The 18509-nt window shown below is 36.9% G+C and overlaps 1 protein-coding gene across 4 annotated transcripts in view; it reads left to right on the plus strand.

Annotated features, from left to right (window-relative positions):
• The window catches only part of ARHGAP32 (Rho GTPase activating protein 32), a 191520-nt gene that overhangs the window by 121515 nt on the left and 51496 nt on the right, over nt 1–18509 (plus strand). For all 4 annotated transcript variants that reach the window (XM_061166684.1, XM_061166693.1, XM_061166721.1 and 1 more), the window contains 4 exons: nt 889–981; nt 1840–1962; nt 3551–3628; nt 14800–14881. In XM_061166684.1, coding sequence (XP_061022667.1) covers nt 889–981; nt 1840–1962; nt 3551–3628; nt 14800–14881 — 376 coding nt within the window. The remainder of the gene's footprint in view (nt 1–888; nt 982–1839; nt 1963–3550; nt 3629–14799; nt 14882–18509) is intronic.

Below are 18509 nucleotides of genomic sequence, written 5' to 3' on the forward strand. Positions count from 1 at the left end.
GGAAACTCAAAAAGTCTCCAGAGAGCAAAAACGAGATTTTTCTCAAAGGGACAAGGAATGTATTGGCATTAGACTGCTTAGCAGCCACAATGGATGCTTGAGAATAGTGCAAGTCCCGAGGGGAAAACCCTTCCAAATCTGTAATTAATTCCTGGGCAATTACATAGTGGAGGCAAAGTAGAGGCTCCAGTCATGCAAGAACTGCCACTGTGGCAAAGCCTCAGGAATGTCCTGAAACCACAGTTTCTGTCGTATGATAGAAAACCTGGACGTCTCTCTGCCTCCATTTCCCTTCTCTGTCTGTTGGTTTTTCTTTCTCAGACTGTCTCAGAACATGACCGCTCCCAACAGGTACCGGGTTCTTGTCTCTTTGTAAAAGAGCAGCCAAACGGAGCTGAAATTAGGAGTTCCTGATTCCTGCAGCAACTCCTGTTAGGCTACGGTTGGGTCCCATGCCTGGACTATCAGCTGACTTGAGGTGGAGGATCACGCATGAACTGTCCTGCCACGGCTGGGTGGGCGAAGACTGCAGCAGGCCTTGGAGAAAGTTTCAGAGTAGTGGGGAGAAGCTGGGAAGGAAAGTAATTATGTCTGTGCTATCATTTTACATTTTCAGTACAAAAATAGAAAGGGAAGGCAACCAAATTAGAAGCTATATGACCCCTGATGATGAGGGGCCGGAGTGAAAGGGAATTATGCAACAGATAGGAAATTATGTTAAGTGCCCGTAGTGTCAGTTCATGGAGTTGTGAAGCCTCTGTGAAGAACCTCTGTGACTATGAAAATGCCTGAAAATCTGCAGATTTTTTTCTCCCAGAAACAACCAGTTTACACCAGTTTCTTTAGCAGTGAGAAGCTGTTACCACTGAATCTTCTCTTTTTCTTTAGTCGGTCACTCAGATGCTTATGGCTTACCTGTCCCGCCTTTCAGCTATTGCTGGGAACAAGATCAACTGTGGACCTGCCCTTACTTGGATGGAGGTATTAATCTAGTTCACTCTTTATTAGAGTTAATTACCTACGAAAGAAATGCCATGTGAATTTTGATAGCTATTGAGTTTCAGGAATCGAATAAGTGGGGCTTATTCATGTTTTCTGTAAGATAGAGATGGTACATTAAATATTTTTATCTCAAGTCTTTTTTGATAATCCAGGAAGCTAGTTTTAATATTATTTTATGAATCAGAATGACACCTGTTGTTTTGGTATTCAATATATTAATGTTTATACATTTAGCAAGGTGTGTGTGTGTGTGTGTGTATATATATATATTTAATTGACTTAGTAATGAAAATAGTTTTTAGTCATTTAAAAACAAGAGACAATTAAATCCTTTTAAAGGATCTGATTTAAGAATGTCTTGAGTGATACAGTATCCAGTCAGTATGTTAGATTTTTTTCTTTAATTTGCATAGGTAAAGTTACTTTATTTTCTAAGTGAAAATTGGGAAGATGATGAAAAGTAGAAAGAATATAGAACTTAGAGCCAGTACAACTTGCATTGAGATCTTGTTTCTTCATTATTGGCTGTGTGATCTGGGACAAATTATTTAATCTTCTGTAATTTACATAAATCTCTTTGGCTTTAGCATCTTCATTGTTAGGTATTGATAATGATGATAAGTATCTTTTAAAGTTGTGAAGATTCAATTATATGTATAATATATGTACAATACAATGACTGGTATATAGTAAGTAGTCAGTAAGTGGGTTTTTTTTTTTCTTTTAAGATTCTTTGGGTTATAGTTTTTCTAAATTGAGATGAGTTATATAGATACACCAAGAAACTTGCAAGTCCCATGTCTTTAACCATCTCATAGTATATTTTCTTTGTTCTAGATTGATAACAAGGGAAATCACCTTCTAGTTCATGAAGAATCCTCTATTAACACTCCTGCTGTTGGTGCTGCCCATGTTATCAAGAGGTACACTGCTCGGGCTCCAGATGAATTGACCTTAGAGGTAAGTGACCAAAGATACTCTGTGTTAGCTCAGTCCGTGCTGCCTTTCTAGCCTCATCTTTGTGTCAGTCATTTACTTAACAAAAAGCACCAGGTGTTTCTGCCCATTATTGTCTTTCAGCCTGGCATGCCATCTATTTTTATTTTAATGACTATACTCATTCTTAAAAATTCAGCTTAAATGTCCCCCATTTCTTCTAGGAAGTCTCCCTGATTTTCTTCCTTCTACTCCAAGAAATACATACTCCACTTCTCCCCCCACCCCACCCCCACCCCCGCCCCTCTGCCCCACTAACTCCTGCCCAGAGCCTGCAATGTCATTCTGAGCTGTTCTCAAGGCTTATCTCTGAGAGTCACTTATTACATTCAATCAAAGTTGTTCTCCTCTTTGTCTCTATGAGCTTCTTGAAAGCCAGATCTTCTTGTCTTTTGTCTTTTTTTTTTGGCACCTTTTAAAAACAATACCCAGTGATACTTTTTCTTTTTGTTCATAGATTGAGGTAAAGACCAGATGAAAAGTGAAATGAACATTTCTTGCTATCAGATACAAAAAAAGGGGATTTAAGTCTCTTCTGTTAATACTGGCTGATGAGAGATCAAAAGAAAATGCTGGCAATTATTCAATTTAACAGAAAAAAGTGTACGTTTTTACAGTACAGAACTCAAATAGTTCTCAACTAAATTTTTAGCTCTATACACAAAGAATCCTTGATCTTGAAAGATACCGTGTCTGTTAGCAAATATGGTTTTGTGAAGAGGATGTTCATGACTGGAAAAATTAGTCATGAATATACCACAAAAATTCGTGAAGCAATATTGTGTACACTAGCAATACTGTTCTGCAGTGCCTAACTGGTTTATCACAGAGATCATCACTTATTTTGATTGAAGATTACAACTTCCTTTAAGTATATTATTAAAAACTATTTTTGCTATTTTTATACTTAGGATTTTGTAAAAGTTTGTATAAACTCATTAGTTTGTCTTTTAGGGTGAACAAAGTCAGCTGTTCAATGGGAATGTTATATTGAACCTCCTTTTGAAAGAAATGTAGCTGTCATTTAATTTTACATGTACTAAGAATAACCCAGTAATTATAGACATCTTAGAGCGTTCCTATATAATGAAATAAGATACGTGAATTGCTCAGCCCAGTGCCTGGCACATGGCAAGCAGCTCACTGAGTGTATTAATAGAAGCTGTTGTTGTTCTAAATATGGTAATTTAAAATTTCCTTTTTATAAGTGAATCTGATCACCTTTAGTAGCAGCAGTAATAGTTTTTTAACTCTGTGATGATGCCTAGTGTTAAAAAATCTCACACTGTCAATCAGGCTTTCTGAAGTTACTACACATGTTACTTGGACCACAGTCTTCGTGCTGCTTAATTTTTTGTAAACCTCTCCTTAACAAATGGTTAAGATTATTAAATTCTTTACAGAAAGAAATATTAATGTCTTTCTAGAAATAATGAGCCAGAGAATAAGATACAGTTCAGATTTAAAGTTTAACAGTTTAGATTTACATTCTAGGCAGACGATTGCTTTACAATTTGATTAAAAACGTTTCACTTAACATGCTTTCTCCTAGGTGGGAGACATTGTTTCTGTTATTGACATGCCCCCCAAAGTGTTAAGTACATGGTGGAGAGGCAAGCATGGATTTCAGGTAGGCAGCAAAGAATCGGTGTGAAAAATTCAAAGAACGTGTTCTCTTTTGGTAATAGTTCTGTTTACAGTGGTGTGCTGGCAGTGGACTTTGTCATCAGAAATTTTGTCTGCAGTGGTAAAAAAAAAAAAATGTAGATGACGTTAGACTTGGGTTTCCTTTTCTAGTTACTGCTGTGGAAGAAGATCTCCTCTTCTGTCCCACACGGTGGAATAGCTGAAGTGTGAGGAGAGCCACCTGCCTGCTGACCTCTTTTAGATTATCGGGCCTGTAACTCTGGCTCACTTTTCATAGTGGTTTAAAATCATGAATCACATATGTTTTCCGTCTAGTTAAGTCAGTTTGATTAGTGTCTTTTAATGCATTATAACTGTTAATGTAAACAGTGTGTTAATAGCTGAATAACAGCAGAATCTGAGGCTGTCTCTTTCTTTTTCCTTATATGCCTAAGTAATTTGAGACCTGACAACAGCATCTCTTAGATGTCACTAATTTCCACAGGATAGAAAAGTTTCCTTTTAGCTTTTAAAACTATCACTAGAAGAACATCTAAAAATGCCTTAAAATTGTATCCTTAGTATATAACTCGTGGGTTTTAGTTGCCTATTTATAACAATGTTCCTAAAATGCTGGGTAGATTAAATGCTCATGCTGTACAGTTGGAAATGTTAATGGCTGTTATATAAATACAGCTTTATATGCATATAAAAACTATTAGGTTTCTATAAAATGTATTTTATGAAAAAAAATCATACAGTTTAAAACAGGACAGCATGGTGGCTAAGAACATGGGTTCTGGTGCTATATCTCTTGGGTTTTAATCTTGTGTTATTTTCAGCAAGTTGCTTTACTTTTCTGTACTTCAGTTTCCCCATTTGTAAAATGGGGATTGTAGGATTGTTGTTAATCTCTTAAGATTATCGAGAAGATTAAATGTGTGAGGATAAAATATGTAAAGTACCTAGAGCAGACTTGATGCATATTTCTCACTCAATAAATGTTGATTTTTAAATGTACATAATTCAAATAAAACTTGATTTGATTTACACCTCAGTTTGTTATAAAGCATTCATAACAATTTAATTTGTTAACACCAAATTAACACTAAATTGATTAACCTTGTATCTTTGTTACCCACAAATTTTCTCATGTGTATTAATTGTAGTTCTACTTTAGCTGTGCTGATTTCTTAATTGCTATTAATAATTGGTGTTTCTGATTAAATATAAAACTAAATGGAAAGCTGGTCTTAACCGGCTTTTTATTAAGGGATCTTATTAAGGGATAAGGGATCCCTTATCTTATTAAGGGATCAATTCTTCACATTCATGGAAATGAGCTATAAATGGTAGGGACCCAACAGGATAAAAAAGTAAATTTGGCTTTTAAATGACAGTTGTGTTTCAGTCTTGCCATTACTTCCTCTCTTAACAGTCTTAGACCAGTCACTTGCTTTCTTTGGACTACAGTAGCAGGAGACGAGGGGCTGGGCTTGGCCCTGGGGTAGCTCGAACAGTGGTCTTCCTGGGAACAAGGCCATTTGGAGCTGCCCACTCTCAGGAGAGAGGGTGGAGGGGAGCAGAGATGTGGGCTGTTGCTTTCCAGACTGTGGGCCGGCCTTGCGGTGAGCTGCTCTGACCCTGGAGGAGAGTGTTCTGGAGATGTGTTGTCAGCATGTGGGCCCCGTGTCTCCACCGCAGGTCTATCCTGCTCGATGTGTTTCTGATGTGTTATGTGGGCTCCCTTGTTTTCCCCTCAGTCACAGGGATTGTTGTCTCTGGCCAGCTGTCGGGACTTGACAGGGTGCAGGTGGCATGCGGAACCTTTCCCTTAAGTCCAGCGAGCTGATGGTGTGCAGTTGCTAGCTTGTGACTTTATTTTTTATTATTATTTTCAAAATAATTAATAGATTCTTATCATTTAGTACAGACTTACAGAATAATTGACCAGATAATACACCAAGTTTCATATACTATCTATCCCACACACATAGTTTCTCCTATTAGCATATTGCTTTATGTTTTATAATTCACTGAATGGAATTGGCAAAATGCTGATCTTTATTAACCACAAGCTGATGAGCAGAGTTTACCTACAGCACAGTGTAACCACTGTTTCTGGGAGTGGTCCGAGGAACACCAGGGCCAGAATCACATGGATAAGAGTACAAAGTGTTAGTGTCACATCCTCCACCACAGTGATGGAAACAGTGTTGGGGTTTGCTTTTTGTTACATTTAATGAACCAATATTTGCACATGATTATTAACTATAATCCATATTTTCATTAAGACTCACTCTTTGTGATGTCTGTAGTTCTGTGGGTTTTCACAAATGCATAATGACATGGATCATTCATACAAAGTGATTTCCCAGTCCTTGAAATGTTCTGTGCTCTCACCTGTCTATCTTCTCTCCTCCTGATCTCTGACAAGCACTGATTACTATCTCCATAGATTTGCCTTTTCCAAAGCATTGTATAATTGGAATCATATGGTATAATATGGAGCCTTTTCAAACTAGCTTTCAAGCTGCACTTAAGGTTCCTCCAGATCTTTCCATGATTTGATAGTTCCTTTGTTATCATTCATTTATCATTCATGGTTATGAATGTGCCGTAATTTTGTTTTTCCATCCACTTATTAAAATGCATGTTGGTTGCTTCTAGTTTGGGGCATTTATGAATAATATTGCTGTATATATCCACATGCAGATTTTTGTGTGGATATGTTTTCAGCTCCTTCAGGTAAATACCACGGAGTACACTTGCTGTGTTGTATGGTAAGATCATGCTTAGGTTTGTAAGAAACCACCAAACTGTCTTTTAAAGTGGTTGTGCCATTTTGCCTTCCTACCAGCAACAGTGGTGATGCTGCTCTGCATTCTCATCTACATTTGATGGTTCTCAGTTGGTTTGTTTGTTTTCAATCATTCTAATAGGCATGTGATGGCATTTATTACATTGTTATCAGAATTTGCAAATAAAGTCAGTCCAAGGAATGGCATTTACTGATACAGATAAGGGTGTTGTACTGCTGTCTTCATTTCTTTATTACTAATAACTCCTTCTACTGTCTCTTCACCTCTGATTCTCAAACTTTACTTGGTGAGCATATGATGTGTTGCATAGGGAACATGTCAAAACGTAAAATCCTGTGACATAAACCCTCATGTTCTGTCTCAGTGGTTGTGGAATAGAATTAAGATACATTCTTATCCATGTGATTCTGGCCCCGGTGTTCCTTAGGCCACTCTGCTGGAAGCAGTGCTTACTCTGAGCTGTAGGTAAATCAGTCAATCAGCTGGTGGTTGATAAAGGTCAACATTCTGCCAAGTTCTCGTCTGTATATTGTTTTAGCCTAGACCATAATTTAGCTGTGGGAACAGAAGGATTAGTTCATCCATGTTTCTAAATTATACTGTGACTGTGTTTCTTTTCTTAAACTTCTAGGAGTAGGAAGTGTGAAATTATATTAACTATAGTAATTTGAAATGCTGAAATCTTTTTTTTACTTGTCTTCTAAAGAGTATATTGAGCCTTTTACCTTTGTTTTCTGAGGAGTTTCATCATGTAATGTATATTTCAGAAAGAAAAAAAAACCTCTTTTTCTTTCTTGTTAAAAATACATGGCCTTTTTGTGTCTGCTGGTGGACTGTGGTTGGAAATGTGAGGTGAGGTGTCTGGAAGGTCTTTTTTTTCCTTATATAACAGGCATGTTACAAATGTAAAGTGTTAATGTCTGAGGATTATTTGTTTATGCCGTGTTTCTCAGAATTTTATCTGGGAGCCGTAAGTATCAGAATGACCTGAGAAACATATTAAAACCAGATACAACTGATCTCTGGAGATGGGGGACAGAAATCTGAATTTTATCATGTTCCTCAGATGATTATTAAGTACAAAATGTGAGAACCACTGACTCAGCCTCCCTGTGTTTATCCTGTACAGGTAGAGAAAGAATTAAAACTCCGCTTAGTGAGTGTTCTCCTTTTCCCCCAGAAAAACTCCCAAGACATATTTGGGATGCAGTCAGCCTAATGGATAAAATACCACTTAGAGTGTGACAGAATCCTATTCAGTCATGTTCTCTTGGTTCTCCGCAAGATGGTCAAGGGTCACTGGATTTATTTTCATAGTTACCCCAGCCTGTCGTGTGAGGGTTTCCATGCACGAATGGCAGACAAGCAGCTCTTCATCAATAAAGCATTCCCTTACCTCAAGAGTTTAACGTGGTTCCAGAAAGCTTACTTTCAGAAAAGCCTTCTTTATCCCACGGGGAAGATGTTTGGAAACCTTGGCTCTTGCAGTAAGTAGTTTAATAGAGGAAGACAGTTCACCCACTTATATTTATATGAAGACCATCATTTTATGTGCAGAATTCAAAGCTGCACCTTTTCATTACTCAAAATTAAGTAGAGCAGAATATTTCCTCTCCAGTTGAGTAATAGGAAAATTACATAATTTTTCATCTGTAGTATTTACAGGATTTCAGGGGAAGGGAGAGTCAGAGTGTGGTGCTACAAATACAAGGCATTGTAACACTTCTTGGTTCTCTTCTGTGTGCTTCCTGTTAACCTTTAATTCTCACACTTTAGAAGAAGGTACTTTTATTACCTCTCTTACTGACAAAGAAACTAAAGCAAAAGAGGACTAAACTACTGACCTGTTATTATTTCGCTGTTTAGTGTCAGGGCTTAGGTAGAAACTTAAGTATTCTGGGCAAAGAACAGATCATAGTTGTAGTGCAGTGAACCAGTAGTGGCTTCTACTTGTCTACATGTGTGAATCATCAATTTCTAAGGTAAAAAAAATGGCAGAGGATCACCTGGTCCTAAACTGTCACCTTACAATTGAAGAAATCAAAGGAATTTGGGAAGATGGTTTTGATTCATAAAGACAGTAAGTCAGTGATACTGCCAGACATGAACTTGGTGAGTTCTGGTTTTGTATTTCTCCCCCTTGGATCACAAAACATATGTAAATTTTCTGAAATTATTTTCTTTGTTTCTTATTGCTGTCTTTATTTTTCTTTCTAGTGCCATTAGCAGCTGCCATTGACATTTAGAGAGAAACTAGTTTCTAGATAGCCTTTTGTTAATTTATAACTTCAAAATAAGCCCTACCAAATGATTCTTAAACATTCAGTTTCTTGGAAATTATTGAAAAAAATGGCTTACAGAAGTAGTTCTTAGCATCATCAAACCCTACACCCATTTGTTATGATAAATAATTTCTAAAATCCTTCCTTAGAATTCAGAAATGAAATTTACAAATGACATAACAAGATACAAACACAATTTCAAAAAAGTCAATATAATTTTTCACATATATAAAAGAGAAATAAAAGTGAGTTGCATACTTGAAATACACAGTTGTGTATACTAGGGACAACTTCGTGGAAGTCTTGTTACTTCAAATGTAGTGCGCAGACAAGTAGCATTAACCTCAATCACAAAACAGAATAAAACTTACTTGTAATAGTATCAAAACTATGAACGACTTAGGGATATATCGGAAGAAAGATACAAAAGATCTGTGTACTGAAAACTACAAAGCATTTCTGAGGTAAAGAATATTTTAAAAATGAGAGATATATACCCTATGTATGGGTTGGAAGTCTTTATGTTGTTAAAATATCATCTCTTCTCAAATTAATCCCAGTCAAAATCCCAGCAGGTTTTTTTGTAGAAATCAATACACAGATTTAACAATTCATATGGAAATACAAAGGACCTAGAAAAAAACAGCCAAAACAGATTTGAAAAAGAAGAGCAGAGTCAGAGAACTAACACTAATTGATTTGAAGACTTAACTGTAAAACTGCAGTAACAATAGAGTATGGCATTAGGGGAGAGATGGACAAGTAACTCAACAGGACAGAACAGTCAGAAGTAGACCCATATATACGTGGACGCTTGTTTTCAACACAGGTTCAACATCCATTCAGTGAAAACATGATCTGTTTCACAAATGATGTTGGGACAGTTGGATATCCATACGCCTTCATAAATCCTTTTATTTTTTTCTTGTGCCATCTGCACGTATTAACACAAAATAGGTCATGTACCCAAAATGTATATCTTAAACTAAAAAGCTTCTAAAAGAAAACATAGGAGAAACTTTTGTGACTTTGGTTTAGGCAAAGATTTCTTAGATGTGTTATCAGAACAATCATAAGATAATAAATTTCATCAAAATTTAACACTGCTGCTCTTTGAAAGGCGTTATTTATAAGACAGTAAAAAGATGCATTACAGACTGGGAAAAAATATTTGCAGTGATTATATCTGATCAAGTACTTGTATCTCCAACATATAAAGAATTCTCAAAATTCAACATGAGGACAGAACTCAATTAAAAAAAATAGCAAATATGGGAACAGTTAACCAAAAAGATACATGACAAATAAACCTGTCAAGAGATGCTTAACCACAGTGATTCAGTTCAGTTCAGTTCAGTTGCTCAGTTGTGTTCGACTCTGACCCCATGAATTGTAGCACGCCAGACCTCCCTGTCCATCACCAACTCCCGGAGTTTACTCAGACTCATGACCATCGAGTTGGTGATGCCATCCAGCCATCCCAATCCTCTGTCGTCTCCTTCTCCTCCTGCCCCCAATCCCTCCCAGCATCAGGGTCTTTTCCAATGAGTCAACTCTTCGCATGAGGTGGCCAAAGTATTAGAGTTTCAGCTTCAGCAGTGATTAGAGAAATGCAATTAAAATAACAGTGAGACCTTGCTACATACTTACTGGAACAGCAAGGATGTGGAGGAATTGGAACACTGACATAGTTGGGGCAATGTGAGATGCTCCAACCAATTGGAAAACAGTTTGTCAGTGTTTCAAACCTATACCGATGGCAGGATCAAGCCATTCTGCTCCTAGGTGTTTATCCAAGAGAAAAGAAGATCTGCCTTCATACAGAAACTCACATGTGACAGTTCATAGCAACCATATACGTAATGGCCCTAAGCTGGAAGCAACCCAGTTATCTCATCAGCAAGAGATCAATGAATAAACGAACGGTGGCATTTACACAATAGAATATTACTAAGGAATAGAAAGGAAGAATTAGTGATATATACAGCAACATGACGATCCTCAAAATAATTAATGAAAGAAAACCAACAACAAAGTACATCCTGCATGACTCTATTCATATAAAAGTGTAGGAACTGCAAAGTGATGTGTAGTGGTAGAACTTGGTTGCTTGTTGAGCAGGGGCGAGGGCTGCTAGGGAGAGGGAGAAATTACAGAGAGTTACAAGGAGACTCTGGGGGTTGATAAATATGTTCATAATTTTGAATGTGGATACAGTTTTATGGGTGTCAACTTATCAGAATGTACATTTTAAATGTGCACAGCTTGTTTGTCAGCAATACCTCAGTAAAAGTGGGAAAGAACTGCAGAAGCATCTGACTTAACTTTTCATGTGTCTAATCCTCTGACAGTTTCCATCTCTTCTGCCTCTGTGTCTCTTCCATCCATATACTCTTCTTTCTTCTGCATGCCAAACTGACTCAGGGGAAAACTACCAGACTGAAGGTTCTCTCTCCCTCCTTTAAGCCCATCCCTCAGCCTTGTCTTTTTTTTTTCTGTTGTTTTATTTTTATTAGCTATTCCTCTACCCTTGTGGACGCCGGATGCTCATCTTTTCTTTTCTTTCCCTCCTCTTCCTAGAGTAGAAATTCATTTTGACTCCTGCCAAATATATTGAATTCCTCTCACCTTTCTCAGTCATTTAAATCAGAGCTTTAGAAAATGCCACTTCTGCAGAGAAAACAATACAGGAAACAGGAAAATATAATTCATAGCTCATATTGTTGGAATTCCAGTCACTTTTAACATTGAGCATTTTGAGTTTATTAGAGTTAATTTATATTTGGTAAAATATTGGCTTAAGTATGCACTATGTTTTGTCAGACCTCTTCACTGTGATCCATCCTTCTTGCATGGCCCTGCACGGCATGGTTAATAGCTTCATTGAGTTACACAAGCCCCTTCGCCATAAGGCTGTGATCCATGAAGTGGCAGAAAATTTAAAATGTTCATTAACTGTAATTTTAGGGTTAGTTATGTGTGTATTTTCAATGGAACACAGTTTCATTTTTTTATGGTTGAAATTTTATAATAAGAAAATAGAATCTATTGCTTTTCTCAAGTACACAGAATTAGCTCTTTTAAGTAAGACAGTTATCTTAACTGTCTTACTTAAGATAACTGTCTTAAGTAAAGAGTTACAGTTAGAAGTGCTTTTGGCTTCAAGAAACAAAAGCAAAGAGAAAAGGTATCATTGCTGCAGTTGAGTCAGCAGCTTAATGAAGCTAGGCAGAATTATCTAAGATCCTCTTGGCCTTTCTTTAAGGTTAGATGATTGCGACTGCTGATCCATTCCCAACACCTGGGTACACAACAGAAAGAAGAGACAGAATAATAATAGTAGAGCTTTTCACATGTGCCATGGCTACACCCTGAATGCAAGGAATCTGGAAAACTGAGTATTTAGTTTAGCTAGCATTTAGTAATCGGAGAAGGCAATCACAACCCACTCCAGTACTCTTGCCTGGAGAATCCCATGGATGGGGGAGCCTGGTAGGCTACAGTCCATGGGGTCGCTAAGAGTCGGACAGGACTGAGCGACTTCACTTTCACTTTTCACTTTCATGCATTGGAGAAGGAAATGGCAACCCACTCCAGTGTTCTTGCCTGGAGAATCCCAGGGACGGGGGAGCCTGGTGGGCTGCCATCTGTGGGGTCGCACAGAGTCGGACACGACTGACGTGACTTAGCAGCAGCAGCAGCATTTAGTAATATTGCACTTTATACTAAAGGGAGATAGGCGAGCAGGGATGGGAATTAGACGTTGGGTGAACCTCCCATGGACCTACCTCTGCATAATACACAGCAGCTTTCCCCCCATATACCTGGACCTTGAGACATTTAAAAGGTGAAAGTGCAACTAGTATGTACCAATTTGATATAATTCCTTAAAGAAGATCATTAAGCTTTGTTGAATCTTGTGAAGAAATAATGGCAAGCTATTTTTATTTGCTGACAGATATTTGAGTTTAGAAACTAGACTAGGTGCTTTTACACAGATTATTCAGGTAGCTAATGATGTCCCATTTTTATGAATTAAGAAACAGATATTAAGCAATTTGCTGCAGATCACAGAGCCTAGGAAATGAGTGGTCTTTTCTCTATAGCGAATTGCAGAAGATGTTTATAAATGGAAATGAATTAGAATTTTATGGAAAGAGTGATATTTGATAGTGAGGAAACTTAAGTACATGCAGGCAAAAGGTAGTAGGTATTACATGTCACATCTATACATTGGAGGAGCCAAAACCCTCTAGGTCTTCTAGTGGCCAACATACTGGAATAATAAAGAACAGATAATGTTGCACAAGTGCTTACTACATTCGTTTTGCTTATACTCATCTGTTTAATCCTCATAACAAACCTTATGAGTTAGGCACAAGATCATTATGTTTAGAGGAAGAAACTGAAACGGAGCCTAAGTTATAAACCCAGCCCAGTAAGTGGCAGGCCTAGAATAGAACCGAGGCCCTCTTAATCCTGGGGCTAGGTGCATGCTCAGTTGCTTAAGTTGTGTCCAACTCCTTGTGACCCCATGGACTGTAACCCACCAGGCTTCTCTGTCCATGAAATTCTCCAGGCAAGAATGCTGGAGTGGGTTGCCATGCCCTCCTCCAGGGGATCTTCCTGACCCAGGGATTGAACCCATATCTCCTGCATTGCAGGTGGATTCTTTACCCACTGACCCACCTGGGAAGCCCCAATCCCGGGGCTACACTTAACCATAAGTAATTCCCTTAGAAGTGGTTTGTGTAAGAGAGAATGAGAAGGATTTTTCAAATTGATTCTCATCTGGTTCTAACCAATCTTGGAAGAATTTCTACTTGTTGATTAGTTAAATAGGAAGTTGAGTAAAATATGGTATAGAATTTCACCAATAAAACAGATACTTACAGCATCATTTTAGAAGGCAGTGCATATAGGAACTTTAAGATCCTAAATCAGATCTTTTAAACAAGCTGATAGTTTATTAATAAGCCCTTTCAACTCATGATAACTGGTTACATCTTCATAATTTTAAAAGCTAACATAGAATATCGATCAAGAAATTGAAGTAAGAATGCAGCAAATTAGTATGTGAAATACTCCCACACAGATGAAAATTATACAGCTCAGACCTTCACGATGAGTCAGACTCTTGGAAAGCTGTTCCTTTCTTCCCCAGAGTCTGTCAACAGAGGGATGTACAAAGTGATGTAGTTTTCTTGTTTCAGCTTTAACATCTGCTGCTTGGCAGCCCAATCATATTCCTATCTAAGAAAACATCTATAAATATTGGTAAAAATTTCCTTTTTACTTTTGTTTCCCGGATCTTCATATCTGTATTTATTCTGTTGGCTATGTAGCATCTCTGGGTGATCTGGAGCTCAGTATTTTCCTATCACAGCTCCTTGGGGGTCTTCCTAACACCACGAGCAACTTGCTACCAGGTCAATTTGGTGTGCTTTTTCAAAGCCGAGATTGGTTGTTTTCTTCTCTTGCTTCCCCACTTATCCACACACTTCTGACTCTTTACCAAGAATGAATACCAGAATTTTAAGTGAGCAATCGTTTCGTCAGGTTACTTTAATTTAGTCTTGTCATTTTTCACTGAACCTATGAGAGAATGAAGAAAAAATAAACAAAAAAGTTGCATGTGGTTTAGTGTTGCTTTGAAAAAAAATCATAGAGAAGTCGGTAAATATGGAAGTGGGCAGTAGAAGTGTTCACACAACTGGATTGAAATTTCAGCAAAGTAAACTATTAACAGGTATAAATTATACCTCTTGCCATGCATAGCTTGGTATCAGACTAAATATTTTAATTAGAGTAAAAGAAGTTTGGGAAATTAAAAGCTAAAACTAGAAAAGAAGACAGACTTTTAGGCAAATAAAACACATGCCTCTATATACTCATAGCAACAGCTTGTTTTATTTGTTTGTATAATTGGCATCGTCAGTGATTTAGAGTCTTGGGATAGCAGAATCGCTGGGAGGGGCTGTGGAGCACATTACTGGAATTGAATTGGCAATGCTCACACACTGGTCTGTTCCCTGGTTTAGAATCCTCTCTCTGCTGCCTTTCTTCTTTAGGTGGGACTCTTCCCTGGACACTGTGTTGAGTTAATTAATCAGAAAGTTCCCCAGTCAGTGACCAACTCAGTGCCAAAACCAGGTGAGTACTCTTTCTCATTAGTGTGGTTATTTACCCACTGCTTAAAGATCCAGATTTTCTCTTCCAGTCAGGCACGCAGCTTGTTTAGCTGTTGTGTTCATTGTCATAATATGCATTCTTAATTTTAATGTGGTGTTGATTTTTAGTGTATTCTTTTTTCTCTGTTGATCATTTCACAAAGGTTTACATGCATTCAGAATTTTAGGCAATTTTAAGAACTGTTTGCTCCATTAAACTTTGTCATTATTTGCTTTTGCAATTATATAGTAGGAATGTGGCTAATTAATGAGCAAAATGATAAAAGAAAATGCTAGGTTTAAGGACCTGACATGGAGATAATATGATTAGCTGAAAATTAATAAATGAAGGGAAAGTATATCTTATCAGTGCCTGTGAACATCCAAACTATTTTAAACAGCATTTCTTATTACTTATATAATATATTTACAGTGCTGCATAAGTGTGTGGAATATTGTACAGATATATAAAGCAGGGTGTTGTAGGGAGTAAAAATAAAAAACAGTGGAAACTTTTGTTTTTATTGGGGTGACTTAATCTGGATGAATTTTACAGAATACTTCATCAGGAACTTTTTAATGTGATGTAAATTTTTGGAAAGAAAATAAAAACAAAGAATAAAGAATTTAGAAGGAGGAGAAAGTGATCAAATGAATTTCTCCTTCTGCTTTACTCTCCCCTCACCCTGAGATTCTCAGTCTCTTTTCAAGGCATTTTTATCCTCTATTAAATCCTCCTCCTTTGGCCAAGCTTGTTAAGCATAAAACAACACTGTCAGAGAGAACTTACTTATTCATTAGTGGTTGTGATGGCTGTAGTTTTCTTTTCTTTTTGACATGTCGCATCAGTAACTTGGAAAAAAAAAAACTCCTGTGCCCACTAGCAGACACTGCCTCTCCTCTCCCTCGCCCCAGCTCTAAGCAACTGCTAATCTACTTTCTGTCTCTAGAGTTCTCTGAGCTAGACCTTTCACACAAATGAAATGAATCATACAATATGTAGTCTTGTTGTAACTGGCTTCCTTCACTTAGCATAATGTTTTCAAGGTTCATCCATATATCAGTGCTTTATTCTCTCGTCTGGCTAAATAGTAGTGCATTGTATGGTTATACAGTATTTATTTTATCCATTCACTTTGGATTTCCATTTTGGGTTATTTTGAATAATGCAGTAATTAGTATACAAGTTTTGGTACATATATATGTTTTCATTTCTTGATTATGTGTGTAGCAGTAGCATTGCAGGATCATATGATAACTCTGTGTTCAACCTTTGGCAGAACCCCCAAACTAGTTTACCTTTGTAAACCAGGTGCACTGTTTTACACTTCCACCAGCAGTGTATATGAGAATTCAAATTGTTCCATTTCCTTGTTACTGTATTTTTGGTTATTGTTGTCTTAGTGGGTATTAAGTGATGCATCTTTATGGTTTTGATATGCATTTCCCTGAAGGCTAATAATGTTGAACATCTTTTTATGTGTTTACTTATTACCCATTTGTGTATCTTTGGAGAAATGTTCAGACCTTTGTCTGTTTTTTAATTTGGTTGTCTTTTTACCATTGGGTCATTTTATACATTCCACATACAAGTCCTTTATCAGATAATGTGATTTGCAGACATACATTTCCTCAAATTCTGTGTTTTGTCTTTCATTTTCTTGATGGTATCTGTTGAAGCATAAATATTTTTAAATTTGATGAAGTTCAATTTATTTTTTTCTTTTCTCACTTATGCTTTTGATGTCTTATCTAAGAAGGTGTTGTTTAGCCCAAGGTCAATATTTACTTCTGTATTTTCTTTTAAGAAGTTTATAGTTTTAGATCTTCCTTTTTAGCCTACTACCTATTTTGAGTTAATTTTTGTGTATGGTTTTAAGGTTCAAGTCCATTGGATATCCAGTTATCTGAGCATGATTTGTTGAAAAGGTTATTTCTTCCCTATTTAATTGACTTGACTCCCTTGTAGAAACTCAGTTGACCTTAGACGCATTAAGTTATTTCTAGATTTTCAGTTCTGTTCCATTGATCTATATGTCTGTTCTTATTCCACTACCACCCTGTCTTGATTACCATTACTTCGTAGTAAATTTTGCAGTTGGGAGGTCCTCCTACTTTATTCTTTTTCAGGATTGATTTGGTTTTTCCAGGTGCCTTGCAATTCCACATGAATTTTAGAATCATCTTGTTAGTTCTAAAAGAAGATGGTTGGGATTCTGATAGGTATTTATTGAATCTACATATCAATTTGGAAAGTATTACCTTCTGGCCAGTATTTAAGTCTTTCAGTCCTTGAACGTGGGATTTTTTTTCCATTTGATTAGATCCTTCATGTCATTCAACTTCTTGTAGTTTTTTTTTTTTAAGTTCTGCATATCTGTTGTTAAATTTATTTTTATTCTTTTGATGCTTTTGTAAATAGAGTTGTTTTCTTAGTTTCATTTTCTTATCGTTTATTGCAAGTGCATAGAAATACAATTAATTTTGTATCTTAATCTTGTATCCTAAAACTTTGTTGAAATATTTATGAGTTCTGATAGGTTGTTAGTAGATTTCTTGGTGTATTCTATATGTAAGATCATGTCATTTGTGAATAGACATGTTTACTTCTTCCTTTCCAATATGGATGTTTTTTATGTCTTACTCTTGCCCAGTTGCCCGGGATGTGTTACAGTGTTGAAGTTTCGAGAACAGGCATCCTTGTCTTACTTTTGACCTTTTAGGAGAAGTCATCTAATTGTTTATTGTTATGTAAAAATTTTTAACTGTGCGGTTTTCATAGACGCCCTTTGTCAAGTTTACAAAGTACCCTTCAATTCCTAGTTTGTTGAATGATTTTATCACAGAAGGGTGTTGGATTTTGTCAGATACCTTTTTCAATGTTATTTTATTTTCAGCTTTGCTGGGTCTTCTCTAGTTGTGGAGAGCGGGAGCTACTCTATTGTGGTGTGTGGGCTTCTTGTTGCGATGGCTTCTCTAGTTTTAGCAGCATGGGCTCTGGGGCATGCAGGCTTCAGTAGTTGCGGCTCTCAGGCCCTAGTGCACAGGCTCAATAGCTGTGGCGCATGGGCTTAGTTGCTCCATGGCCTGTGGGATCTTCTCAGACTAGGGATCGAACCCATGTCTCTGGCATTGGCCGGTGGACTCTTCACCACTGAGCCACCAGGGAAGCCCTGTCTGATACTTTTTATCCATCTGAGATGATCATGAGTTTTTGTGGTCACTGCTTTAAAGTTACCAAAATTTTATATCAAAAATTTACTGTTATTTCTTGTATATTATTTTCATGTATTTCTGCTATAATAAACTTAACTTTTATTAATTATAAAGTCTTATCTTTGATCATGTTACCTCAGATATACTGTAAACTATTTTTAAAAATTAGCTTAATATTGGGGAGGGAAGTGGGTGGGGGCCTCAGGATGGGGAACACATGTACACCCATGGCTGATTCATGTCAATGTATGGCAAAACCCACTACAATATTGTAAAGAAATTAACCTCCAATTAAAATAAATAAATTTTAAAAAATTAGCTTAATATTGGTATTGTATCAAATGATTTCTCCATGTTCTGAATATGAAAGTGAATTTCTAATAGTGATAACCTCA

The sequence above is a fragment of the Dama dama genome, chromosome 2 (genome assembly GCF_033118175.1).
Source record: "Dama dama isolate Ldn47 chromosome 2, ASM3311817v1, whole genome shotgun sequence".
In the NCBI taxonomy this organism is placed as follows: domain Eukaryota; kingdom Metazoa; phylum Chordata; class Mammalia; order Artiodactyla; family Cervidae; genus Dama; species Dama dama.